The sequence below is a fragment of the Hoplias malabaricus genome, chromosome 3, assembly GCF_029633855.1.
Source record: "Hoplias malabaricus isolate fHopMal1 chromosome 3, fHopMal1.hap1, whole genome shotgun sequence".
In the NCBI taxonomy this organism is placed as follows: Eukaryota; Metazoa; Chordata; class Actinopteri; order Characiformes; family Erythrinidae; genus Hoplias; species Hoplias malabaricus.
Window position 1 is genome coordinate 39451112 of NC_089802.1, and position 26611 is coordinate 39477722.

General features: G+C 41.9%; 1 protein-coding gene across 1 annotated transcript in view; it reads left to right on the forward strand.

The window, feature by feature from the left end:
* Positions 1-26611, forward strand: part of matn4 (matrilin 4) — a 42362-nt gene that overhangs the window by 6126 nt on the left and 9625 nt on the right. Inside the window, exons 2-15 of the mRNA XM_066664921.1 lie at positions 3133-3260; positions 4580-5146; positions 6600-6722; positions 7530-7652; positions 12352-12474; positions 14363-14485; positions 15824-15946; positions 16054-16176; positions 16303-16425; positions 16986-17108; positions 18453-18575; positions 18690-18812; positions 20601-20723; positions 22476-22598. Coding sequence (XP_066521018.1) covers positions 3188-3260; positions 4580-5146; positions 6600-6722; positions 7530-7652; positions 12352-12474; positions 14363-14485; positions 15824-15946; positions 16054-16176; positions 16303-16425; positions 16986-17108; positions 18453-18575; positions 18690-18812; positions 20601-20723; positions 22476-22598 — 2116 coding nt within the window. The 5' untranslated portion in view covers positions 3133-3187. The remainder of the gene's footprint in view (positions 1-3132; positions 3261-4579; positions 5147-6599; positions 6723-7529; positions 7653-12351; positions 12475-14362; positions 14486-15823; positions 15947-16053; positions 16177-16302; positions 16426-16985; positions 17109-18452; positions 18576-18689; positions 18813-20600; positions 20724-22475; positions 22599-26611) is intronic.

The window sequence follows — 26611 nt, forward strand, 5'->3', positions numbered from 1 at the left end:
TGCACTCAGCTTTTCTTCAAAAAACATGTGCTGTTTAGTTCCTTACCTGGACGTCCCGGAGCTGTGTGTACAGCATGTGTGCGGTTGTTTTTGTATGGATAGTCTGTTTTAACGATAACTGTTCTTAGCAAAACAATTGTTTGCAGAGGAATACAGTCAGGAATGTGTTTCAGTTGTGTGTGTTTAAGCATTAGAAAGTTCAACTGTATCTGTATCCATTAAGTACAGAAAGTGTGGGAAAACAGCGGAATATAAATTTAAATTCCATCTGGGGCCTGCAGCGGACAACCCCCCACCAACACACACACACACACACACACACTAGTGTGCTCCTTAGCAGAGGGCAGCCAACCCTGCACCAGAGGAGCAGTTAGGGGTTCAGTGCCTTGCTCAAAGTCACCTCAGCCGTGGATGTTTAGGGAGGAGACACAGCTGTTTGTTCAATTTTCCTAGCCTTGATTTTCATATCAGGGTGACACGGTGGTGCAGAAGGTAGTGTCTCTGTCACAGCTCCAGGGACCTGGAGGTTGTGGGTTCGAGTCCCGCTCTGGGTGACTGTCTGTGAGGAGTGTGGTGTGTTCTCTCTGTGTCTGAGTGGGTTTCCTCCGGGTGACCGTCTGTGAGGAGTGGGGTGTGTTCTCCTGTGTCTGCGTGGGTTTCCTGTGGGTGACTGTCAAAGTTGCACTGGGGCAACTTTGTCTGGACAGAGACTGGTGCCAAAAGTGGCGACACGTTCCACTGCTTGAGTATGGAGATTGCATGGCTATGCACCAAATTATAAAGCTGTTAATTAGTGAGTGGGAGTCTACATACATTTGATCATATTGTTTTAAAATTAGAAAGTGGGTTAAATTTGATTTAGCTTCAGAACCATTGTGATGTTCCACTGAGCTCTAATGGGAAGAATAGAGCCTCAGTCGTTGGGCTCAGCACTGAAGAAACTGCACTATGTAACTTCAGGAGGATGGTAGGAAACAACCCCCACCCCACTTCCTTTCAGGACAGAGCTGTAAAAGTGATTTACACTCTGTACAGCTATAGGGGGAGCCCAGGAATGAACATGCTGTTTCTAGGCTTCTGAGTCTTCATGCTGTATTTGGGAAGTGACCCATCAGCATACCAGGGCTTATTCAATTTAAATATAAGATATTAAATGCAGACTGATGTGAGTATGTGGTGCTCTGTATAAAGTGTGTGTGTGAGTGTCAGTAACCCTTTGCCTGGGGCTGGTTTTCTGGATGTGAGGCTCACAGAGGGGCTTTGTATCAGGGACACAGGGGAGAGGGTCTGAAACACACACTCTGCAGAATTTCAATAGAAACCTAAAGAGACCACAAAGTAAACAGTCATTACCTCCTTAAAGCAGGGCCTGAGTTATATAACTGTACACCCCCGCCTCCACACACTGGACGTACTGTAGTACAGCAGAAGTGTTTCAATAAGCAACATATTTTTTTGTGCTTTTGTGCTGCTTTTGTAGTCCCTTTGTTGCTCTGCATACTTTCTTTGCCCCTTTTCACCCGGTTCTTCAGTGGTCAGTACCCACACAGAGCAGGTATTATTTGAGTGGTAGATCTACCATTACCAGTCTGTAATTGTACATCTCTAAAGTGACCTGTGCGGTCAGTGGAACTGAAAGAATCGACAGTGAGTGGAAACAGAAAGAGATAGCGTTAATGTTTTCGCTGATTGATGTATAATTGGAGGGCGGCACGGTGGAGCAGCAGGTGGTGTCTCTGTCACAGCTCCAGGGACCTGGAGGTTGTGGGTTCGAGTCCTGTTCCGGGTGACTGTCTGTGAGGAGTGTGGTGTGTTCTCCCTGTGTCTGCGTGGGTTTTCTCCAGGTGACTGTCTGTGAGGAGTGTGATGTGTTCTCCCCGTGTCTGTGTGGGTTTCCTCCGGGTGACGGTCTGTGAGGTGTGTGGTGTGTTCTCCCTGTGACTGCGTGGGTTTCCCCCATGTGACTGTCTGTGAGGAGTGTGGTGTGTTCTTTCTGTGTCTGCATGGGTTTCCTCCGGGTGACTGTCTGTGAAGAGTGTGGTGTGTTCTCCCTGTGTCTGTGTCGGTTTCCTCCCACGCTCCAAAAACACACGTTGGTAGGTGGATTGGAGACTCAAAAGTGTCTGTAGGGTTGAGTGTGTGAGTGAAAGTTTGAGTGTGTGTGTCGCCCTGTGAAGGACTGGCTCCGCCTCTAGAGTGTGTTCCCACCTTGCACACAGTGATTCCTGGTAGGCGCTGGACCCACCATGACCCTGAGTTGGATAAGCGGTTTCAGACAATGAATGAATGACATATTCATATGACATCATAGCACCACAGCGCTATGGATCTGAAAGGATGTGAAATGCACTGTTTGAAAAGTAAATAGACAAAAGAAGAGAGCTAAGAAACAAAATGTTGATGTCCTCAGAGCAGTGGACTGACTTCCCCAGAACCCAGACCTGCAGAAATCAGAGAGCTAATAGAGGTCTAAAGGCTGGACAGAGTAAAATAGCACGGGATGGGTGGCCTCTGACTCCAGACCACTATATTTATCCACATATCTATTAGGTAGCTGCAACTCTTGGAGACTTTACAGTGGCTCCTTTTAAATAATCCCCAAGTGCTCTGTGAGCTGAATGAAGCACGTTTAGAAGAAGCCAAGCACGAGGGTCCCACACAGCGGGTTTGACAAGTTTAAAAGAACAAATCCCACTCACTGTCTGTCTCCAGTGGATAATTGGGGTGGTCTGGTGATGGGGTATATATTATCAGAGCTCTGCTTTAGCCTTTTAAGTCCTGGCAGACACATCCAGCCCCACACCACCAGTAATCCAGGGGCACTGAGACCCACAGGTCCATGCCAAGCTCTTACTCATGGCTCTGTTTCTTCCTTAGACATTGACATCTCCCCTCCAGACCGTCTGCTTGTGGACACTGATGTTTCAACCAACAAAACCTTTACAACCAGGACGTCTTAGACATTGTTACTGTCCTGCTGCTGTAGTGCTCTGGTCTCAGTGAGCTCCATCTGTTTGCTGTGGTCATTTTATGGCGGGTTCCAGGTGTGAATGAGAGGCTGTTGTTAAAAAAAAACAAAAAAAAAACATACACTTTGTGCTTTGACCCCCAGTTCTCACTTTCTCCCTCCAGGCACAAGTCCAGACTGATTATACAGCGAGTCTCAGGTCAGATCCCTGCATCCAGAATGAGACGTTTTCTTCTGTGCCTTGCTGTGCTGCTGGCTCTCGCCGCACTCATGGAAGCTAGACCCAAAACAGGTCAGTCCACCTCTGAATCATGACTGCACATATCAGCAGTTAGAGTCAGGATAAAACATGTTTTAATATCTCCACTCACTGTTTGACATCTGCTTAACAACTGCTTCTTCTGAAGTCAAGGGAAACAATAGAGACTCACACAGAGGTCAGTTACTGATGGTGGAGGATTAGTCCAGGATCACAAACACCACTCAACGTATTCCAAAGGTACTAGACAGAGCTCCATCACTCCAGAGAACACAGTTTTACTGCTCCACTGCCCAAAGTTGGGAGGATTTTTACCACTCAGATCCAAGCTTGCCACTGGAGCATGTCCAGAGATTCCCATTCTGTAGGCAGCGCATACATACAGGGAGTATAAAAACATATTCTCCCCTTTTCCATAAGTGAACACAGTTCAGGGTCTTAATGAAAGTTCTGTGAAATGCTTTGGTCAAAATACCACAAGGCTCAAGCTCCACAGCAGCGTTCTCCCCCATCTAAACAGCCCCGTTTAGAACGTCCTCATTCATCACCTGTTCCTTTAAATGATAATGAGCCGCTCGCTTTTCACCCCGACCCTGAGTTCACAGTGGTCAGTGTGGGGTTAGGGTGGAGACGGTAATGCAACAAGGTAAAGGTGGGGCCTTAACCATTAGCCTTCTACTAAAGATGGACATTGGAATGAGGGTCACCTAAGCCTAGGGAGCTTATTGTGTTTCTCATTGTGGTTCTCCACTGAGCTGTAACAGGGAGAATAGAACCTCTGTCATTTCTACTCCAGGCTCAGAGCTGCAGAAACTGCACTATGTAACTTTTGGAGGAGGACAGGAAACCACTTGCCCACCCTCCCTCTCCCACTCGATTTAGGAGTGATGTAAAAATTAACTAAACTCTGCAACTCTAGGGGGAACCCCTCCAGGGGAAACTACCAAATCTTACTTAGTGTTTCTTTAAATGGGGCATCTACAATTGAAAAGGCAACACTGACTTTGACGTGATAACAGGTAGAAACCTCACAGTGACCTCATAAAATAAACATTTGTTTGGAATACACTGAATATGTGCTTAATTCAAATGATGTGATTTAGGGTTTACTTACCATTTAAGAACCAAGAAATGTGACTAGACACTATAAGATTAGATGCTGCCTCTCTGGCACAGTCCAGCTTGTCTCTGAATCTGTTTTGACCAAAAAATGTCCTGGACACAGTCAAGCCAATAAAACTGGAATAGCCTGACCAGCCTAAGGGAACGGACTGTGAATGATCGTTTGCCAGTTTGTCGTTTGCCTTCACTGTAGCTACACGTTCCTCATCAGCCTCCTCTCTCGTGCACAGCTGGAGATCAGAAGTGTAAATCCGGTCCGGTCGACCTGGTATTCATCATAGACGGCTCGCGGAGTGTTCGTCCACACGAGTTCGAGACGATGCGGAAGTTCATGATCGACATCATCCACGAGCTGGACGTGGGTAAGGACAAGACCCGTGTGGGGGTGGTGCAGTATTCCAGCCAAGTCCAGAACGTCTTCTCCCTCAAAGACCACAACACTCACCAGCAGATGGTTAAAGCCATCAACGAGATCATCCCCCTGGCGCAGGGGACCATGACCGGGCTGGCCATCCGCTATGCCATGAACGTGGCTTTCTCCTCGGCTGAGGGAGCGCGGGCAAACGTACCCCACGTGGCCGTCATCGTGACGGACGGACGACCTCAGGACCGAGTCGCAGAAGTGGCCGCTGCCGCCAGGGAGTCCGGCATCGAGATCTATGCAGTGGGTGTGGCCAGAGCCGATATGACCTCGCTCAGGGCCATGGCATCCCCACCCTTCGAAGATCACGTCTTCCTCGTGGAAAGCTTTGATCTAATTCACCAGTTCGGGCTCCAGTTCCAGGACAAGCTGTGCAGTAAGTCTGCTTTCCTCGTACTTACATCTCTCTTGCTTCATCTAGACCCTGGAAATCCTAAGTGGGGTTTACCACCAATAAATAATAATAATCAAAATTATTATTTATTATTGTTATTGTTATTATTATTATTCTTATTACCAAAATGAGAAAAATTCCACACAAAGGAGGTTCCCCATATGGATGTGGTCATGTTAAAGTAGGTGTAGTGCAGAATCTCTGATACATCCAGGCCATTAGGTGTCAGTCTAACAACTCTGTCACAACATGAAGAAGAATCACTTATGAAAACGGCCAATTGGTCATTTAAGCCAGAGGACAAATCTGTCCAATATGCAAATAGCTACTGGACATTCTTCAAATTCCCCTGGACTGTTGTATTTTATTTTTTTTTAACAATTGCATTTATTTAGTACAGTTTATTAGAGTTTAGTTGCTAGTTTATCCCTAAGTCTGCAGCTGAATCCTGTTGTCTGGGCCTCAGTGATGGTGATTTCCAGACACTGACCAATCCATACACCAGCACAGTTTAGTGTTGCCTTGCTCAAACACAGCTGATTCCACTCACTGGTGCACTAGCAGGTTTATTAGGTGCTTTATCGCTGCAGAAAGTTGTTAGTTTATGGACGCGTCCAATGACTTTGCCATTTGGAGACAACACATTTCCTTAACTACAGCAAAACCCAGGCTAACCATCTGTGTCAGAACAACATTGTTCAGCACTTTTTAAAAGATTGAGACCCTTGTGTTAGAGCAGGATAACCATTGAACCGTGTAGGACACCCGTCTTTCAAAACTAGAACGGATGATACTGGAGCTGTGTCTAGTTCTCTCTAAAATTGCAGAAGTGGTGCACTACATAGTGTGTCAGCATTCTTGTGGTGAGGTCCCTTGTGGTGATGGTACATTTCACTCCCTGTTTAGTTCACAATCCAGTACCCACAATGCATTGCAAAATTTAGTGTACAGATGATATACACTGAAATTCCCATTGTATAACATAATGCAATTATTGTGTCTTACTAACAACGAAGAAGTAGTATCCCAGAGCATCCGGAATACACAGATGGACAAAGATGCCAATTTTATCTGCAAATGTATATAGATGTAATTGTAAATTAAAGAAATATCAATGCCTATATTAGTGAATTGACAGTGCTTATGTATTAAGTTACTTAACCATCATGTTTGATTTGTTTATGTGACAGAAAAAAATGAGTCACGCAGATGTGGCCTTGTCCTAAAAAAGTGTTTCTGTAAGCAATGTCCAAAAAGTCTTTTCCTCGTGCCCTAGTCAGCTCAGTATGTAGGACATTCTATGTGATGAATAGTGAATGAGTTAATGCATGAACTATTCCACAGAATTGGTCTTATATCCAAATACTCCAAGAGTTAAATAATAAATATAAAGGAATGTATACCTTAATTCTTATTGTAAGACTTGCTTTTTCAGAAATTGATCTTTGTATTGAGTCTGATCATGGCTGTGATCACATCTGTGAGAGTTCCCCGGGGTCCTATCAGTGCCTCTGCCTCCCAGGATACACACTTAATGAGGATGGGAAAACCTGCACAGGTATGGATTACTTTCTCGGTTCTGACTTCACACTGCACCAGACTGGTCATTAAAAGGGGGGCTGACTTTTCAAAATATCAGCATTTTTTTTTCAATGGGACCTAGACACCTAATCCCAACACCTTAACACTCCCAGACCACTATCCCACCTCCATCAAACTTTACTGCTGGGCTAATGTGTTTCAGTCATGTTGTAGAAAAACAAACACATTTAGAAAAGTTCAGACTTCAAGATACTGAAGTGGGCTTTGTCTGTCCACTCATTTTTGTAACAGCTCAGGTTTGGAAGTGTGCCTGAATGAAACTCCTGACGCTCAGTTCCTGTGCTAATGTTCTGTCACAAGCAGTTTGTTTCGGTAGTGAGTTGCCACTGATTTTCATGTTCTATCCTCTTCTGCACTAGGTGGCGCTGCTCTGTGAGATCACATGGTCTGCCACTGTGTAGCTGAGTTGCTGTTGCTCCTAGACACTAGGCACTTAGCATCCTAACTAGGAATCTTAAGGCAGTGCCACATTTAAAGTCACTGAGCCCCTCAGGTTGACCCCAGTGTCCTGGCAGTGTTTGTTTGTGGAGATTAAATGGTTACCTGCTTGATTTAATGCATGTTAGCAATGGTTGTGTCAGAGAGACGTCTGGTTCCATTCACGGCGACTGTTATCTGTTCTGACTTGGCCAGTTTCTCTAGACATTGGAGCGGATCTCATCAAACCAAACTCGCTCTCCAATGTTTTGTTTACATTTTAAGCAGAACCCCTGCCACACTTAATAATTGCATGTATAATATTATGGTTGTGTTTACCTTGTAGTGATCGATTTGTGTGTGGAGGGCAAACATGACTGTGAGCAGATCTGTATCAGTTCTCCTGGCTCTTTCACCTGCGACTGCAACAACGGATACACACTCAACGAAGACAAGAAGACCTGTACAAGTCAGTGACACACACCCAGACAGTTTCCACTCTCTGTCTGAGAGATACAGCCCTGTGTCTAATCATTGAGCACACTGTGTTTCTTATTTTCAGCAAAAACAGCCATTAAGTACATGACAGTCAATACTCTGCAACAGGTGTTGGCTTCTGTTTAGCACTACATCCTTTCAGACCCAGGTTATTGAGTTGTCATTCTCACATTAGAAGGATGGCAACAAGCATCTGTATGAGAGTGGAACATGATGCCCTCTCGGTCTCTGTCTCTCTGTCTCAGATGAAAGTTTAAGTGCTGTTGATCTGATGGGCTCAGACTTGGTGTGGCATCAGATCGTAACTGTTAGTAGTCCCATGTTCTCTATAATGTTTAAAGATTTCTTAAAGCAACTGTACGTAACATTTTTACCTTAAATTTGCAGCTGCAAAATCACTGTGATGCTCTATTGACTAGTAATAAGGATGATAGAGCCTCTCTACATGCTATTCAGGACTCAGCACTGCAGAATCTGCACCATGTACATTTTGGAGGAGGGTAGGACACTACCCCTCCCACATCCTCCTTGATTTCAAGACAGTGTTTTAAATATAAATTACAATCTGTAATTTGCTAGTACGGACCACGCCCGCAGAGGCTGAAACGGGGAGGCAAACTCAGAAGTCTTTTGGGGAAGAGTTTAGGGCGGCTTATGAATGCGTATGAAGCCGGACCCCCCCGTTGGATAAAGTAATATGAGAAAAGGGTGGAGATGGGGTGGAGGTGGGAGCGAGTTTAAAACAGGAGGCTCAGTGGGCTTGATAAATGCAGAACACGGCTCTGAATATGGGGATCAGCAGGAATGACTCAGCGCGGAGGAGCAAGCTGACGTCGTGAAGCAGTCGAGTCGAGATCCGTCTCCTGAACTGAATGAGGCGAGTTTGTCTGTCGCAGGAATGACGTGAATTTGCGGGGTATATATAGGGCTGAGAGGAGGAGTTCGGGCGTGGTCCTACTCCCAAAATTATGTTATTAGCATAACTTCACTTATAGGGGGAGCCTACAAATTGCTACAATTTTTTAGTACCGCTGCTGCAGAACAGATTTGCACACCTTTACCTGCTGAACTGAGAGCAGAACAAGGGCGTGGATGGGGATGGGGATGAGATGGGGCAGGGGTGCTGTCAGGTCATTTGTGATCAATCAGAGGGGTTTTTTTTGGATGGCAAAACTATCAGAACTATAAGTACAAATTTTATTCTACAACTTCTCACATCAGGTTTAATATAGGCTCAAGACTTTTAACATAATTACTTCCATATAACCTCTCTTGATACATGGATATATTGTATTTCATGGCTGTTTGGACTGTAAATGAGTAAAACCAAGGGTGGTCTCTGATTTTGCGCATTACCCTATATATCAGCATGTGCCGTTTTGAAAATGTAGGCCTCTGAAACTGTTCAGATACAGTCAGCTACAACTAGGGCTGGACGATGCGGCTAAAATATATATCATAATACAGTAAATTTCATAATTTTGGTTGATACAATACAATTCCGATATCGATATGAACAATGTTAAATCCACAGAAAAACTTCCAAGAACAAACAAGAAACATGACATCACTCAGATATTGGCTTTTTTAAATTGGCAATTTTTAACTTAAATTACTGTACTGACAACAGTGCTCTGTAACGAACATAAAAAAGTTATCATTGGTACTGAAACGTTTTGTATTGCGATATATATTGATGTTGCATTACTTCTCAGCCCTAGCTACAACTGTGTGTGTGTGTGAAGTTGGGCTTAACAACTCACCTGGACATCATTCATAGCCCAGAAGAGCTAATGCCGAAGAAATGACAGTACATTTATTAGAAGTAGCTGACAAACACTTTTAATATCATTAAAGCACCTGTGGATTTTCTTGTTGTTTTTAATGCTCTTTATTCTTGTAAAATGTGGAAAAAAGCAGAGACGAGGATCTACTCTCACCATCTGGTTTATCTGATAATGCAACACAAGACCATAGCCATAGAAACACAAACATACATCAGTCTTTCAGGGCACAGAAAACAGCTCTGATTTCAGACTCACTAACTACAGCAAGACTCTTAGAGTGGCTTTCTTCCTAAACCTCACAGACTGCTCATTATAGCACTAATGCATGTTAACAAATTAATCCATAAATCATGGACCCTTTTCATACACAACATAAATGATATATCAGGGAAATCCTATTGAATGTTTCCAGTTGGGCCGAGCTTTGTGCTAACTGGCTCTAGCCTGCAGACTCTGGTGCAGTCGTAGTTGACAGTTGGAGGTAAAGATGTGTAGTGCGATGGGCTCAGACTCAAAATCATGCTTCAGGCCAGTCGCAGCAAATCGAACTACGACTTTGGAACTAATCACATTTTGTAAACTCTTCACCAACTCTATGGTGAGACTCAAGTCTAAACGAGTCTCATCCATAGCCAAAGAATACAGAGCACAGAATGTAAACACAGGCAGTATAAAACCATCACAGAAAACCTGTGATGTGTCCACACAGTGGCGCTCTACAGTGGAGGATGTATTAGACGCTTAAACCATGGAAAACGATAAGATAGTACATAGGAGCCCATATCCACAATTAATTATTACCTGTAACAGATACAATATAGTGGGCTACACAACCGCTTTAGCCTTTAGTCCAACTTTATTCTGAATTTCAGTTTCTGTATTTTTGCTCCTGGACTCCCCCTAGAGTTGCAGAGTGTAATTCACATTTACAGCACTGTCCTGGCATCAAGGGGAGGGGGAGGTGTGTGGGGGGTGTTGTCCTACAATCCTCTCAAAGTTACATAGTGCAACTTTGTTGGCTGTGCTGAGCCCAGGGTAGCATAGGCAGAGACTCTATTCTCACTTTAACAGGTCAATGGAGCTCTTTGGTTTGGGATTTTGTGGCGTGTAGTGTATTATCTTCAGTTGTGTAGTGTGATAATACCCAGTCTGTCTATTATCTGTTCTAATTTTAGAAGTCTCATAGTGTTTTCAAGGCTTAAAACAGCAAGCAATCTCTCATTAGAATAAGACACTTTCTCTCCATATAAAATCACTTAAACTCCTCAGGTTAAATAATCTAAAAATTATCTTACAACAGTCTCATAATGAGAAAAATTAGATACATTGTTTAGAATAAAATCTATTCTAGTATTTTGCATTGAAAAAGCCCCTGTGCTGTTTGCTGCTACCCTCTGATAGCAATGTTCTGCTCAATCGTTTACTCTGGAGCAGATTTCTTGGCAGCTCAGTGGATTTGTGTGAGCTTAAATTACCTTGGAATCCTATAACTTTTTATTTTGTTTTCTGGAATGTGAAAAGGAAATGGGCTGCTGGAGCCGTCCTCTGAAACAATTTCAATATGATTTCTTTGCCTGAATTTTGAAATTTAGTTCATTCGAAAATCCTAATGTAGATTTATACTTCATCAAACGTGACATCCATTTCCAAATTTCAGAGTGCTCTCTAATAAACATCAAAATTACATTTCACGACTCATAATGGAGTTTATTTGAAGGTTTCAGTGTGTTGAATTCATTAAATCTGCAAACTAACGCATGCTCATTTATGGTCCTTGTGAATTGCACTCAGTGCTGTGTTATGGAAAGGGTCTTTGGAACATGATGTTTGTATGTAACAAGTGGTTTGTAGGTAAGAGTAGTTCAATGATTTTTATTTATTTTTTGTACGGATCCTTTTGAAGTAAAAATACCAAGGACACATTGTCACTGATTAGAAGCACAATAACACCCTCTTGTGGAGTAGTCTATTAATGTGTTTGAGTATGTGAGAAATACCACTCTTTATTGTGTAAATCCTAACCCTATTTGAGTGAGTGATGTGACCAATTGTGTTATGGAGTTATGAAGTGAGTGAATGAATGAATGAATGAATGTGTTTGTGAGTAAAAATATTTAGCCAAACTGCTGTAACTCTGAAATATATTTTCTTAAAAACAACAAACGGGTGTAAACAAATGCATTTTTGGTTAATATTACATTATTGTGTGAAACATGCTTCCAGCTCTTAGAGAAGTGGCTATATTTAAATAAAATACATTACAATACTCTTTACAAGAAAATTGTAAAAATCGTACACAACAACTGCAGTTACATACACAATTATGGACAACTCTGGTGTGTATCTTTCCTGAATCTCTCAAGTAAAAAGAAGCTGAAACATCTGTAAAACTGTACATTACAGCTAGGATTAGGGATTGATTCCTGACTAAATATTACATAACAGGCTTAAATTCATCAGGACGTGTTCAAAAGATATGATAGAGCCTCTTTATAATCTACTTGGTTCAAAGATGTTACAGCGTACTTGGCTAGCAACTTAAAAAGTGTGGATTGGAAACTGCAGATTCCAAGATTCAAACTGAGAAATCAGAGAAAGAACATGTGAAAAACTTAGAGCTTCCTTCCAACAAGAAGATGAGTGTTGGTTAGACAAGTATCAGATAATGTTTATTCCTCAGGTCCTAGATGTTATTTCCAGTTTGTCTATTTCTAATATTTATATTGTATTTAAAGATGTAAGAGCTTCGGTTCACAAAGAGATTCACTGAAATATACACTGTCCAGGGGTGGCCCTTTCTGTGCTTATTACAAATGGTAAAATTTTTGCTAATCATCTCACTCTCCAAATAGAGCTTTCTCAACTGTTCTTTACTTGTTCCAGTGATCGACTACTGCTCGTTCGGAAACGATAGCTGTCAGCACGAGTGTGTGAGCATCCTCAATGGCTTTAACTGCCGCTGTAATGAGGGATACGCACTCAATGAAGACAAAAGGACCTGCACAAGTTAGTGAGACCAAATAAGCCAATCAACATTTTTCTCCTGCTTAATAAACAATAAATAAGGCAGAATTTGTGAAGTGTACAAGGGGAATAGCCAATAAAAGAAACACCGGACCAGTCGCATTTTATGTTACATAATGTCTCTCCAGTTTTTGAGTTCATGGTCTGTTTGAATAGAAAAATGCTTCTCTTCCTCAGGTAAATTCAGTGTGTAAAAAATACCTGTGCTGTTTATAGATATCTTCTGCTGCATCCTTGTGGTGGGTCACTGGACAAAACAGGAACACACCCAGGCCAAGGTGCCAGTGTGTTTAGTGGGTGAATGAGTGTGTGACTGGGTGAAACTGTTCACAGGTGTGAGCATGTGAGTGACTGGGTGAGAGTGTGAAACTGTCCACAGGTGTGTGTGTCTGTGTGTGAGTGACTGGGTGAGAGTGTGAAACTGTCCACAGGTGTGTGCGTCTGTGTGTGAGTGACTGGGTGAGCGTGTGAAACTGTCCACAAGAGTGACTGACTGAATGAATGTGTGAAATTTTCCGCAAGTGTGAGTGACTGGGTGAATGTGTCCACAGGTGTGAATGTGTGAAACTGTCCACAGGTGTGAGTGACTGGGTGAGTGTGTGAAACTGTCCACAGGTGTGAGTGTGTGAGTGACTGGGTGAGTGTGTGAAACTGTCCACAGGCGTGACACTACACAAGTGATGAAATAACAGAATCTAGATCTCAATTCTATTACTTCATTGTATTTCTCATACAGCATCATTTATATTTAATCATATGTGAGTATCTGAAATCTAGTGCAGGGGGTGAGGAGTTATTTACGTTTCAGACAGAGACAGAGAGTGACCCCAGCGTTTCCAAAAAGCTCAGTTTTTCCCGTCCACAGGAGAGCAGTGACAATCTCACTTTCAAAAATCTCTACTGTGGAAAGCGTTTTCAAAATCTCGGTTTTCAGTGACCAGAGGCCAAAATGCAGACTAAAATCTTCATTTTTAGAAATAAATGTATCTGTGTGGACGAGGCATTAATCCATGTTTCCGTCACTGCACGGCCAGGCTCCTGTCTCTCTGAATTGGGACAGCTCTGTAAATGTCAGACTAAAATCTGCAATAAAACGTCAGAACATATCCTCTGCTCCTCCTCTGTGATGTTTCCCTTTGGACATGCAAGATGTAATTCTGTTTCCAGAGGGTCACCAGTCTCGATTCTTCATAGACCATAATATTTCTACACGAGACTGAAGTGTATTGCTGATCATGGATCGCAGATGTTGCTGCCAAAACTGCACATGGCAGGGTGTATCTGTTCATTTGCATATCCCTTTGTACCTGTAATTACTTGAATGACAAATTTAACAAGTTAGTGTATCTTGGAATACACTCACTTAAAAGTTTGAGTACATAAGATAAGATAACACTTTATTGATCCCGAAGGAAATTGTAGTGTACATAGTGCACAAGAGAAGACAGAAAGAAATAACTTTAAATAGAGCAGGGATATAGAAGTGGGTTACAGGAGTAAAAATAGGTGTGATACAGCAGTGCTATGAACATTAATATATCAGAATTGAGGAGGGCCTATATACATTTCAGTGCTGTATATGACACAAGAGCAGCGTTAGCAGGTATTACACTAATTTTTCTCTCATTACATGAATATTCTTGCCAATTGATAATCAATTAGATTCAATATCCCGCATGTGTGTCGTCTACTGTACAAATCAACGTAGCAGTTAGGAATAAGCTAAAATTGTTTCTTTGAAGTGTGCCCAAACTTTTGCACTTAATAAGTGTTGTAATAATGAGGTCACCTTTACCACAGTCATGTGCATATACGATTCACAGATCTTTGAGTGTAACTAACCTGGTCCTCAAACTGTTTACTGTTCCAGTGATCGACTACTGTTCCTTTGGGAATGATAGCTGTGAGCACGAGTGTGTGAGTGTGCTCCAAAGCTTTTATTGCCGCTGCCACGAAGGATACAATCTCAATGAGGACGAGACGACTTGTACAAGTTAGTGAGGGCAACACACATGCATGCACACACACACACACACACACACACACACACACACACACACAAAATAAACAGCCATGTTTACTTACATTATGTGCAATTATGGATGATACATTTCCATCATAAAATCCATTTGAATCTGGAAACTTGGTGTTAAATAATATAAATACTGTACAAAATAAAAAAGATCTAAGACTCTAAACATTATGGCATTTATTTAATTTGAAAATGGCACACACTCATCTATCAATTGCCATAATGTGTCCATTCTTTGAAAGATAAGGAATTTCATCCCCAACAAAACAAATCAGTAATGACTAGTATGTTGTCACTGATATTTTGGATAAAACACGTCACAAATATCAGCCAATAAAATCATGCAGTCAGTGTATCAGCTGGGCTCTAGCAGGTTCTAGTGGAGGTTGCTACTCTACATCGTTCTTTACATTTTAACACATTAATTGCTCGCTTTGCGTTCATCCCTGTGTAAAATCACTGTTAGAGTCATTGTGTCTCTCTGACCCCAGACACTCAACACCAATGCTACCATTCCTTATCAACTCTGATGCAGCTGTTTAACCAGCTGATAAGAAATGGCACTGTTTGCATTCAGTGTTTGGGGTCAAAGCGACCCAGACTCTAACAATCACAGAAATTGTGAAATCACATTACTAAATAACACTCCCTGATGTTTCTATTCTGCTTCACTGGTCACCAGACAAAACAGTTCACTTTAATATTTGCTCCTAAAATTTACATTTAAGAAATGTTAACATCTGTAGTGCTGTCCTTCACTAAATCTACTCCTCATTCATTTTGTGGCTGAGAATTTCTACGTCTGAATTATACCTCAGAGGGTTATAGTTGCTGTTTGAGGGATTGGGAGTTCGAATCCAATTTTGGCCCAATGATGCAATCAAATCTCAGCTCTGGCAAGTTGATGGTTGTTTCTCAAGATTGCATGTGAGTTCCTCAGTGTGAGGCACCCCCTCACTTAAGGACAAGGCCTCCCTGTTCCTATAGGTTTGAAACAAGCTCACCAGGTGTGTCTTGAGTTTTAAAGTTCCTCAGTGTGGAGCAGGCTGGATCTGTAGAAACCAAACAGAATAATTGCTGCCCTCACAACAGAACCCTATTACTTTTGAATGAGTCGACTTCATGTTTCTCAGAGGAAACTCAGCTCTGTAGTATAGTGGGTTTCGAGGAGACCTAGCTAGAATGTGGATGTGCAGAATATGGCGATGACTATAAACAGGGACCATATTGGATGAATGCCTGGGTTGCCAGCTGTTTTTGAGTTCTCTAACTTGTTATCATGTTCTCTTCCTGTTCCAGTGATCGACTACTGCTCATTTGGGAATGACAGCTGTGAGCACGAGTGTGTGAGCATCCTGAATGGCTTTAACTGTCGCTGTAAGGATGGATACAAACTCAACGAGGACGAGAAGACCTGCACAAGTTAGTCTGGACCCCCAGCAGTCAATGCTTATTTCTCCTATTGCTTTGCTTGCTAAACTGGCTCTTACACAAGTGCACAACCTCTCACTGTTCTTTACCTGTTCCAGTGATTGACTACTGCTCATTCGGAAATGATAGCTGCGAGCACGAATGTGTGAGCGTACTCAACGGCTTTTACTGCCGCTGTAATGAGGGATACACACTCAATGAAGATGAAAGGACCTGCACAAGTTAGTGAGGGCTAACTGAGCCACCAAAGCTTGATCTCCTTTCACACATTTGCTTTGCATGCTCTTCTTGCTCTTGCAGAGTTATAGAATCTTATTTTCCTTATCTCTTATCTCTACTTTCTCCAGTGATCGACTACTGCTCGTTCGGAAATGATAGCTGTCAGCACGAGTGTGTGAGCGTCCTCAAAGGCTTTTACTGTCGCTGTAATGAGGGATACTCACTTAATGAGGACAAGAAGACCTGCACAAGTTAGTGAGGGCCATGTGGCATGTAACAATTCTTCAGGAGCTCATGAAAATAGGAGCATATGTGTTTTCTAGAGTAACTACAGTGTGATAAAAGAGGTGTTTTTGGAATACCATGTGAAATCCTACATGTACAAGGCTCCTAATGGTGACAAATTAAAGGAAAGCATCACACTCATTGTGTGCACACATTGAATGTGCACTTTTCAGAACAAATCTTCACCCTGCCTTTTTCTCATATTTAATCTCTGTTCTTACTGAAACACGGAAGCTCCTGACATCCATACCCTTTTATTTTTAACACTTGGTTATTGTCCACGGTGCTTGCTTTGTATTTAAGTGCAAGTTAAATATTTGTATTTAAGTTTTTTTTTTTTTTTTTAATCAACGGATTCCCTCAGACATTTCCTTCAATTTGTCACCTACCAGTTAACTGTGTTTTAAAAAGCATCTAGAGGAACATTATAAAACTGGGAAATGCAACAAAAGTGAGCTGAAATATTAACTGATATAATAGTGACATACAGGAATGCGTCCTAACTCCTATAATCATCCATTTTCAGTGATCGACTACTGCTCATTTGGAAACGACAGCTGCGAACATGATTGTGTGAGCCTCCTCAATGGGTTTAACTGCCGCTGTCACGAAGGATACACCCTCAATGAGGATAAGAAAACCTGCACAAGTTAGTAAAGGCCATAGATCACCAAACATGCATGCACATGCTAACTGAAATATACAGTGGTTTGAAAACTACGTTTATAAAAATCTCTTTCATAACATTTTTGGAAACAGCTAAATTTTTCACTTAGAATTGCAGGGTTAAGGATAGCCATTTGTTTTAAAATAAGCAAGACATGAACATTAAAGTCAAACATCCAGATTAGTATCACACAAAAACTAAAAACCCCTCCCTCCCACAAACTATAAACAAATGTGATCTGATCATTTGAAACTCACTTTAATTTGTTGATGTCTTACATTCCTATGTGCATATTCAGCCATAGTATTCCAAAGTCATCTCTGCTTTGTAAATAAACCTCTGCGTTGGCCCTGTTGTCTAAGCCTGGGCTTTGTCATCAGGAGATTGATGGCCATCTGAATCTGGGAGACCACAGAGAGTACAACTGGCTTTACCGTCTTTGGGTGGGTGGACCCCTTGACAAGGCACTGTGTGGGATTGTGCACTGGGAAAACAGACAGTAATTAACATTATATTTCTCAGAGTAAGCACATACTTGTCCTCAAACCCCCACAGTGTTGGTGGTGTTGTGTGTGATAGGGGGCCTTTGGCTAACAGCTAACAGGGTTGGAATTGGTGGCAAATAATGACTAAGTGAGACAAAACCAGTTATTAAAAAAATGAAAAAAGCAAAGTTGGAACAAAAGGTGAAGTGCTAATGGAAACAGAAAGCCACGATTAGAAAATTATGATTGGGTGTGATCTGGCCTTGCACCCAGTGATTCCGAGTAGGCTCCAGAATCACCACAGGAAAGTGGTGCATCACCGCTCACATGCTTTTTCACTCTTACATTTCCCTGTATTTGGGACAGGTTACAGACATCAGGATTAAACATTTTGTTTTACTTGTGGCCTGTATTTACAGAAACAACAGTGTTGATGAAGGTAGAATATTAAATACCTTTTTCTCAGTTTTCATTTAATTACAGGTCAAAGTAGATTTACAAATCACTGTTTTCTGTTCTTGTTTTCATTTCACATGTGGTCCCCACATTTTGTACAAACCGGCTAACAAAGCTAGCATTAACGGCTGTTAAACAGGTGTCATGCTAACGTTACCTAGCTATTTAAACCAACTGTTTAACCAGCAAATACGAACCATGAATGAAATTAATTTGTAAGTTTCAACCAGCAACATGTGCCAGAGTATTTTTCCATGTAAATCGTTTCTGACATTACAAATTTTTCAGGTCTTTAGTCTTTCACAGATGATGATTAATGCTTGTAGCTTTGCTTGCTCTTCTCTTCTCCTGCTCTGTCTCTCTCTCTGTTCTTCACCTGTTCCAGTGATTGACTACTGCTCGTTCGGAAATGATAGCTGTGAGCACGAGTGTGTGAGCGTCCTCAACGGCTTTTACTGCCGTTGTAACGAGGGATACACACTCAATGAGGATAAGAAGACCTGCACAAGTTAGTGAGGGCTAACTGAGCCACCAAAGCTTGATCTCCTTTCACACGTTTGCTTTGCATGCTCTTCTTGCTCTTGCAGAGTTATAGAATCTTATTGTGCTCTACTTCCTCCAGTGATCGACTACTGCTCGTTCGGAAATGATAGCTGTCAGCACGAGTGTGTGACCGTCCTCAAAGGCTTTTACTGTCGCTGTAATGAGGGATACACACTCAATGAGGACAAGAAGACTTGCACAAGTTAGTGAGGGCCCAAGATCAGCCCATAAGTGCACACACATACACCCACACCCACACACCCACACACACACACAAACAGTTTTCACCAAATCATTCGCTAATCTACAGCGTCATTTCTCATGTCCAGTTTCTAGTCTAGAACAGTGGTTCTCTGGGTTCTGTAGAAGCAGAAAATATTAGGCCCAATATAAGATGGAATAGTTTAAGAATGTAGTGTTTAGTGTAATAATATAAACCTGGTAAAGATTTCAGATGAAGGGAAACATGTTCATTTATATAATGTCTGAGTTAGCAGAGCAGTCCACGACACTCCACTCTGCACCCAGTGATACCTGCTTTACATAATTAGAGATTTTCTTAAGAATATGGTTTGACAGAATGAGAACATGAGCACAGATCCAAAGAGAACCAGTTGGAGAACCAATGTTCTAGGAAAGTCTGTCTTTAATATGTCTGACATACAGCACTAAGCTAAATCAGAACCAGCCTTTCAGGTATTTCCTTTCTGATCAAAACAGCCATTCTGGAGCGGTTATAGATTTTCTGAATCTTATGCAAAATAACTGTGAGTAGAACAGCTCAACACTGTGGGTCTGAAAGGACATGGAGCTGGAGAGACCAATTAAGAAAATAAGACAAACACAAATGCATTGCAACATTGCATTAGATCACCAAAACAGGTCCATAACATAAGTGTGGGTATGGCTTGATAATGCATGGGAACAAAGTAATAATGCATAAGAATGGTTTAATATTTCTCAAGAACAATTAATAAGGTTAGGTTGGTAGGTGGATTGGCGACTCAAACGTGTCCGTAGGTGTGAGTGTGTGAGTGTGTGTGTGTGTCACCCTGTGAAGCACTGGCGCCCCCTTCAGGGTGTGTTCTCGCCTTGTGCCCAGTGATTCCAGGTAGGCTCCAGACCCACCGCCACCCTGAACTGGATAAGGGTTACAGACAATGAATGAATGAAATGAATAAGGCATGGGAATTATTAAATAAAGCATGAGAATGATTGAATAACAAATGGGAATGGCTTAATAAGAGTGGGAATAATGTGATAAAGCATGAGAATGACATAATAAGACATAGGAACAATGGAATAATGCATAGAATTGATTTAATAAAGTGTGAGAAAAGTTTGTTCTCAAAAAGCTATGGGAACGACTTAATATTGCACAGGAACAATTCTGTAAAGCCCAGGTATTATTTAATAATGTGTGGGAAGTAATAAAGTGTGGAAGTGATTTAACAAGTTGTGTGAAGAACAAAAAAAAAGGCACGTGAACATTTTATTAAGGCATGGTTATAAGATATTTAAAAATTCTGTTTCCTTGCCTCATTATTCCATTCCCTGAGATTATTAAGTTGTTCACACACTTTATATCGAAGGGATGTCACCAGCAGGGCTCAGTAAAAAGCTGACGTGCAGCAGCTAGTTCAGGACCGATGAGTCTGAGCAGGTTGTGGTGATTGACCCAGACCATAAGAAAAAGAAAATGCCACCAGCTTCTCAGACCAACCTTGAGATCCAGGGCAGATCTCTCTGAAAAGCTGAGGCAAGACTCCTGAACAGGGCGGAAACCCATGGTTTTTGATTGGGAATGAATAAGTGAAAGGCTGTTCTCTGATTTGCCGTTGTGCTGTAAGAGCTGGATGAGAGCCGTCTCTGTTTAGAGTTTAATAAAGACTTCACCCTGCAGTGAGCTCTTCTAGAATAACCCACTCTGGCAGCTAACCCTGCCTCTCTGAGTGAAAGTGAGTGTCTGACTGTTGTTAACCTGTTCCAGTGATCGACTACTGTGCGTTCGGAAACGATAGCTGTGAGCACACGTGTGTGAGTGTCCTCAAAGGCTTTTACTGTCGCTGTAACGGTGGATACACACTCAACGACGACAAGAAGACCTGCACAAGTCAGTGAGGGCCACAGAAAGGGGCCATACACACACACACTAATGTTTAGACCTGCATGCTTGTTTTGGTTTATTTTTGTACTGCATGCTTTCACTGCATCACTGGGACAAGTACAGTGCACGGACCCAGCCTGCGAACACAGGTGTAGTCACATGCAGCAAGTCACAGTCCTATGTTTCATATGATGCTGCTCTGACATCTGCATATGGCGCCCTTTTGATCCAGCACAGCTTCTATGAGCTGTGTAGGAAGGAATTGTTTTCCTGATGACTTGCATCACTTTGTTCTCTTGTGTAGATATGTTCTTGGTGCCTTCTATGAACTCCACACTTCAGAACAAGGGGTACTTGAAGATTGATGTAGAAATTCCTAGCAGCAAATTATAACTAATAATATTTGATGCTCTAGAGAAGCTACACATGAGCCAGTGTTCACCACATCTCCCCTGAGCTATAGAGCACCGGGACTGTGGTTCTGAGCTCCATCGTGTACAGCTGGGATGACTCAGAGTAGTGTTCATGATCCAGAGCTAGTCCTCTAACATCAGCACCTGTCCTCACTGAAGTTTAAGGGGCAGAATGCAATCAAATTCATACATGTTCCAATTAGAGTAGAAACATTTCTTGCAGTAAATTAGGTTCACAGTCTGATTACAGCCCTTTATTCTGAAGTGCAAAGTGCCACTTGCTTTGTGGGCATTGGGGAAACCCTAGCTAGTGCTCTTTGTAAGATGCCATCTTTAGCACTTGAGGTAGCACCGGTAGATTGTTCTTCATTAGCTTTCAGCTTGTAATTGCACACAGACTAAAAGTTCCTATGTATGTAAGGAGAAGCAGACTTGGGCCTGAAAGTCTTTTTTTTGGGGGGGTGGGGGGTAGTGAGGGAACAACTCTTTCTCCTCCCCCAGTGTACATGGAAGCTGAAGAGCTTCTGAAGTAAGGCACCTAATCCCCAGCCACTCCATGTGAGCCGAGGTGCTCTCTCTCTCTCTCTCTCTCTTTGTGAGTGTGTGTGCACTCATGCCCCTAGTCACTAGTGTGTGTATGTGTGTGTGTGTGTGTTCACTACCACAAACAGGTTAAATACAAGTTTTGTCGCACTGCTTTTAGGGTAAAAGCAGAATTAATGTTTTTAATGCTTCAAATAAAGCTACCTCAAGAGCTAAAAAACTCAGTCAAACCCTGAGCACACTTCTAGGGCATTATTGTTTTGTTGTAAAAGGTTTTCCTTCATTTAAAGTCCACTTGAAGTCAATATTGTTCTTCTTTTTGCTGAAGGTTTATGAACAATTCATGGAAACATTTATGTGAACTGTGATTGAAATGTAGTGACTTGGGCCCCATCTATAAAATGGATTTTCATTTTATGATACTTTCCCCAGCTTAGCTAAGTCAGGGAAGCTATCGCCACATTTCATATTTTAAATAACAAGAGGCAGACTTTAGACTTGAAATTATTTTTTTCAAATTTAGCTGTCTTTAAAAGGACACCATGCAATATTTTTAACATAAAATTACAGCTTCAAAATCAGCTGTAATAGAGAATAGAGCCTCTATCATTGCTACTCCATGTTCAACACTGCAGAAACTGCACTGTGTAACTTGTGGAGGAAGCTAGACGATTCGAATTGTAAAGAAGAGTGAGTTTCTCATTCATGTTGACTTTAAAAATGCTTTCCATTTTTGAATACTGAAATCCATGACAGTTTCCCTTATGCCACTGTGTTCAACCTGTTGTCTTTGTCCTTTCAGTGATTGACTATTGCTCATTTGGGAATCACAGCTGTGATCATGAGTGTGTGAGTGTCCTCAATGGATTTTACTGCCGCTGTAATAAGGACTACACTCTGCAGGAGGATGGCAAGACCTGCCAGGGTATGTATGGAGCTAAAGGACACAGCTGCATGGCCAAGTGTAAAACCACTGAGAGACGAAGTGCTCCCTGTGGGGGTGGGCATCATGGGAACAGTCAGTTGTTGAAGTTGATGTTGGAAGCAGGACAAAATGTGTGAGCATAAAGATCTGAGACACTTTGACAAGAACAAAACTGGTGGTCATAATGTTTAGTACAGAGTGTGTCCAAAACTGCAGGTCTTGTGTGGTGTTCAAAATATGGACAACCTGTGAACGTGGACCACTTTTGGTGAGTACTAAGCACAAAGTGCGAAAAAAAAAACAACAACCAACAAGACCCTTCTGTTTTGGAGACTCTTCGACCAAAACTGTCAAAGTTACTCAGATCCTCACGCTGACCATTTCTCCTCCTTCCAACATCCACTTCAAGAATTGAAAGTACACTCACTGCCTGATATCCTCAGGTTCAGTAATGATACTCTAATCCTCACTCATAGATTAAGAAATTCCCAGGTGACAAAACTCCATCTGACTTTTTCTCATTATCATCTTCTGAGAACCTAATCCACACACATTATCACAACAGAGATCTCAGGGGCTCCATTTCCACTTCAGTACGTCGCTGCACTTTTCCAGGAACATGAAGAATGCTCAGGATCAACACGAGAGCAAAACAGTCTTAATGAACTTCCCAGTCCCTGTTCCCGTGGAACAGCTCCAAAACAAATTCTGTTCCTTGATTCTGCAAAGGCTTTCAGAGGATGATTTGTGTTTTTCAGATTTTCTCATTTTCTTGCCAATAATAAATATCAGCAACTATGAATCTAGTCAAGAGTCCACAGGTAGCGAGCAGCAGGGAGCTAACATAGTTTTTGATTTACTTTTGTAAGCAAAAACAAAATGAGAAACCTATCTCAGACATTATATCTGAGCAAAAATATTGAGAATGCTCTGTTCCCCAATATTGTAGAGCTATCTAAACCTTTTCCATGAGGGAACACAATTCTGGGTTTTAATGAAACATCGGTAAACTACTTTAATCAAAACATCACATTGTTCAAACCCCACAGCAGCCATCTCCCCCTGTCTAAACAACCCTGTTCAAACCAGACATTTTCAGCACCTGTTGCTTTAAATTGGAAGCATCTCCTGACATGTGTAATGACTTTCTGCACTTTTTTATTGATAAGATTGTTACTGCAAGAGCTCTTATCACAGCTCCTGCTATTGACCCCTCTGGCTCTGCCCCTTGCTTGGCTGTGTTTGACAGGCTTGAGCCGGTGACTCTGTCGCACTTGGAGGATGTGGTGGGCCATTTAAAGCCCTCAGGTTCTCCTTGTGATGTTTTGCCTCCTCACTTTCTAAAAGAGATTTTTCATACTATAGGGCAGCAGGTTCTGGCCATTATTAACAGCAGCCTGTCTTCTCGTGCTGTTCCTGTGAGTTTTAAACATGCTGTAGTACAATCCTTGCTCAAGAAACCTGGCCTCGACCATACAGTACTGGCTAATTATAGGCCTATTTCCAAGCTGCCTTTTATTTCAAAGATCTTGGAGAAAGTTGTTTATGCTCAACTGAAATTATTTTTGGATGAGCATAATATTCTGGAGGTTTTTCAGTCTGGTTTTAAAACCTTGCATAGTACAGTCAGCATTGCTCAGGGTTTTCAATGATATTCTCCTGGCCAATGATTCTGGGGACCATGCAATTCTTGTCCTGCTGGATCTAACTGCTTCTTTTGACACAGTAGATCACAACATTTTAGTTTCCCGCTTGCAGCATCTAGTTGGCATTAGTGGTAGTGCGTTGGAATGGTTTAGGTCCTATCTGACGGACAGAACTTTGTGTGTGAGTTTTGCTGGCTCAGAATCCGCCTCAGCTCCTCTATCATATGGAGTTCCACAGGGCTCAATCTTAGGACCCCTCCTTTTCTCACTTTATCTGCTCCCATTGGGCTCTATCTTGAGAAAACACGGCATTGCATTCCACTGTTATGCTGACGACAGCCAGATATATGTCCCTTTGAAGAAGAAAGATGCTTTCTCCATTAAACCACTTTTGTTATGTCTCAATGACATTAAAGACTGGATGGCTTTAATTTACATTTTAACGAAAACAAAACAGAAGTGATGGTGTTTGGTCCCAGTGGTCCCTGTGAAACCCCTCCAGTTGATTTGGGCCCCTTGACTTTGTATGTGAAGCCAACTATCTTAAATTTGGGTTTTAAGATGGACAGTGATTTTAAATTGGACCGCCAAATAGGCACAGTAGTTAGGTCCAGCTTTTTCCACCTGAGGCAGCTGGCAAAGGTGAAGCCATTTCTCACACATGAGCACTTTCAAACAGTAATCCATGCCTTCATCACATCCCGGCTGGATTACTGCAATGCACTGCATTTTGGAGTCAGTCAGTCCTCCCTCAGACGTCTCCAATTGGTACAAAATGCTGCTGCCCGACTCTTAACAGGATCACGTAAGAGGGAACACATAACTCCCATTCTGGCCTCTCTCCACTGGCTGCCTGTGCATTTTAGAGTACATTTTAAGATTCTCTTATTTGTTTTTAAATCTTTAAATGAACTCGCCCCAACTTACCTCACTGAGCTGCTACATCCCCACGTCTCTGCTCGGTGCCTCAGGTCAGCTGATCAGCTGCTCCTGGAGGTGCCGAGGTCAAAACGCAAGCTCAGAGGAGATAGAGCCTTTTCAATTGCTGCACCGAAACTGTGGAATAGCCTGCCATTACAGATTAGGCAGGCTTCTTCACTTTCGATTTTTAAAACTTATCTTAAAACCCATTTTTATTCCTTGGCTTTTAACCCAGCATGAGACGTTTGTTTTGTTTTATTAGTTTTGTTTTATTTAAGTTATTTATTTTTCCTTATTGGTAATTTTTATTTTATTTTGTTTTATAAACATATTTTGTACAGCACTTTGTTTTAGCTGTTGGCGTTTTAAAGTGCTCTATAAGTAAAGTTGAGTTGAGTTGAGTAAATGATAATGAGCTGCTCACTGTTCACCCCGACTCTGAGCACACAGCAGTGAGGAGCAATGAGCTGAAGCTGTTTTTTAGCTGTTTTGGCTAGGTTCTCTTTCTTCTACGTTTTTACTCAGTGCTCTTAATTCTCTGTGCTTGTTGTTTCTGTTTTGCTGCATTTAACCTCATCTTTGCACTCACACACAGTCCAGCGCTGTGATTGGACAGACTCAGACAAGGGGGCGGTGCCATTCTAAAGTCTCTGCACTTGACGTCAGAAGCGGAGCAAAATCAGAACGCCTCGTTTTATCCCATGTTTTCTGACTTAGGAAGCACACAGAAAACTGACTGGGGTCTTGTTTCACAGTGTAATAATAATAATAATGATAACAATAATAATAATAATAATACATTTTATTTGTAATGCACTTTACATTTCAAGGATATCTCAAAGTGCTACAGAATAATCAGAAGCAATAAAAAATCCATTAAGAAACAATTAAATAAAAACAAGATCAGATGCAAAAAAAAAAAAAAAAATGCTCTGTGGTGCCCTCAGAGAATCTGGGAGTGTATTCCAAAGATGTGGGGCAACAGCTTGAAAAGTCTCCCATAGTAAAGAGTTTGGTCCGGGGCTGCTGAAGGCGATAGGCATTGGTGGGTGTGTGTGTGTTGGTGGACTCCAGATCCACACATTAATGTTAATATGCACCAAACAAGCAATATTTTCATAACATGTCCATCCCCTTTAAGATCAAAGACTTATCAGATTAGATCAGATTAGTACAGTTTTCTCTGGGGAAACAGAACCGATCTGAGCTAAATGGAGTGCGTTCCCATGGTGTTAATGGGCAAAAAATGAATAAGGACTGAAACAGTAATGGGTCATCAGCATGTCTCCTTTATGGTTTGCGGGTTGAACACTGAGACTCCAACATCTAGCGTGGTGTCGTCCCAACCACGGGACAGACTCGAAAGTGTGTGTGTTGCAGTGAGGACAGTTGGAGTCCAAACCCAAAGGGTAGGGTTCACACACACACAGTGAACTATTGAAATAA